The sequence below is a fragment of the Fulmarus glacialis genome, unplaced genomic scaffold (genome assembly GCF_000690835.1).
Source record: "Fulmarus glacialis isolate BGI_N327 unplaced genomic scaffold, ASM69083v1 scaffold15893, whole genome shotgun sequence".
Lineage (NCBI taxonomy): Eukaryota > Metazoa > Chordata > Aves > Procellariiformes > Procellariidae > Fulmarus > Fulmarus glacialis.
This window is the reverse complement of record NW_009205066.1, coordinates 8,856-11,085: the sequence shown is the minus strand read 5'-3', so window position 1 is coordinate 11,085 and position 2,230 is coordinate 8,856. Positions and strand designations below refer to the sequence as shown.

The window sequence follows — 2,230 nt, the reverse complement described above, 5'->3', positions numbered from 1 at the left end:
GCCAAACCCAAGACCAGTCCAACAGAAGAGCAGCAGAGGTTTCCAAATCCCTGCCAGCAGTCAGCACTGCCCACCATGAGATACCTCCAAAGACCTCACAGGATTAGTCCTACCAGAGGGATGGCAGCCCAGGAGTCCCCCATCCCGCTGACCCTCTGCCTGGCACATCTCCATCCCCCAAGCACCCCACGCCGCCTTCACCCGTGCTGGGTCCTGCACCGTGGCATCGAGCCAAGGCTGTTTCTTCCACAACATGGGTGTGGGCAGTGGAAAAAGGAGCATTTCAGCCCAAACTGCCACATCGGCCACAGCCGGCAGGAAGCCACACCGAACTGTCCCTTCCCCTGCGGGCAGGAGAGCCAGAACAGGGCGGCCAGGATGCTACCGCTCCAGGTGGGACCATGCCAGGGACACCCAATGCCCCTTCCCCAGCCCTGACACTTACTGGTTCCTCTCCAGCACCAGGATGAGCTCTCTGCCCTCAGCCATCACGGCCACCTTTGCCCGGGCAGGCGCCGGCACCTACGAAGAAAGCAAAGGAGGGACAGGGTTAGAAAAGACAGAGCCCAGGACGCTGCCAGCCAGGTGCCTGTCCATCCTGCTGCCTGTATTATTGTAGGACCTACTGTTCCGTTAGCAACACAAAGGGCAGCAGGTGCAATGGATTTTGAGCACCATCCCTGTTTGGAAAAGCAGGAGCTGCTTTTCCAACTGCAAAAATGCAGCAGGAGCAGAGACAGCAGGCGTGCCCCAAGGCAGGGGCAAGCGTGAGTGGGGACACGGGGGCCAGGAGGTCCCTGAGCATCCCCAGCCACTCTGCAGGGGACATCCCACACCGACCCACATCACCTCTCACCTTCCAAAAGCTCAGTCCCTCGAGTCAAGCATTCAGGCTTCATACCAATGGACCATGGGGCACCCTGTGCTGTTCCCACCGGACACCATCTCCTCTGCCCATCCCTGTCCCCAGCACCTTCCTCTGCTCCCCAGCTCAGGGTGCATCCCAACCTCTGCTCCGGATCTGCTCCACCTACTCCATGCCCTGCCACAAGCCCATGGAAGGCAAGAAATAAACCCTCCTGCTTGATCTCCCATGAATAGCAGCAGATAAAAGAGGATTCGTGCTGGGATTCACCCCGCAAGACTGGGGGTGAGAAATCCCAACTCTGCTGGCAGCTCCCCCAGAAAAAAGCAGCAAGAGAGAACCGATATGGGGTACAGGATCAGGAGCACTGCCCTGAGCATCCCGAACGGAGCCTCTGTGTGCTCTGTCCCACCGCAGCTCCATCCCACTGGAGATCATAGAATCATAGAATGGTTTGGGTTGGAAGGGACCTTTAAAGGCCATCTAGTCCAACCCCCCTGCCATGGGCAGGGACATCTTCAACTAGATCAGGTTGCTCAGAGCCCCGTCCAACCTGACCTTGAATGTTCCCAGGGATGGGGCATCTACCACCTCTCTGGGCAACCTGGGCCAGGGCTTCACCACCCTAAGTGTAAAACATTTCTTCCTTATATCTAGTATTTTAGTTTAAAACCATTCCCCCTTGTCCTGTCGCAACAGGCCCTGCTAAAAAGTCTGTCCCCATCTTTCTCATAAGCCCCCTTCAAGTACTGAAAGGCTGCAATAAGGTCCCCCGGAGCCTTCTTTTCTCCGGGCTGAACAACCCCAACTCTCTCAGCCTTTCCTCATAGCAGAGGTGTTCCATCCCCCTGATCATTTTTGTGGCCTCCTCTGGACCCGCTCCAACAGGTCTAGACCTGAGCCGGATCCTGCGGAGGCTGGTCCCTGGGTGGGTCAGCACCTGCGTGCACCCCTGCGGGGTACGGAAATAAATAGCAACCGCCCGGGCACCGGATAACCGCACCATTAAAAATACCGCGGGGCAGCAAGAGGAAACGATTGACTCAGCTTCCCCAGGATGCCGGCGGTTTTACTCACTCCCTCACTTCGGAGGGCGTTAAATGGGAACCCTGCTCAGGGATCCACACCAGCACGGCTCGTTTGCACGTGACGGGATGGGCTGGAGCCCAGAAGTGCTGCCCTCCTCCGATGTCCCCACATCCCTTCCCAGCTCCAGCGCTGGAGACACTAAAAGCATTTGCCCTGTCTCTGTTTATGGCCCGGCCGGCGTGGTTGGCTCCGTCTCCCTCGCTCGGTCCCTCCCCATCCATGACGGATGCAGGGAGCCCGGCGGGGTCGGGGACTGCCGCCGGGGCCCCGGCCCCC

At 58.6% G+C, this 2,230-nt stretch overlaps 1 protein-coding gene across 1 annotated transcript in view; it reads right to left on the bottom strand.

Annotated features, from left to right (window-relative positions):
- The window catches only part of LOC104074944 (disintegrin and metalloproteinase domain-containing protein 33-like), a gene marked incomplete at both ends in the record, with an annotated part of 22,826 nt that overhangs the window by 14,245 nt on the left and 6,351 nt on the right, over nucleotides 1–2,230 (bottom strand). Inside the window, 1 exon segment of the mRNA XM_009575255.1 lies at nucleotides 446–522. Within this exon segment, the coding sequence (XP_009573550.1) occupies nucleotides 446–522 (77 nt within the window).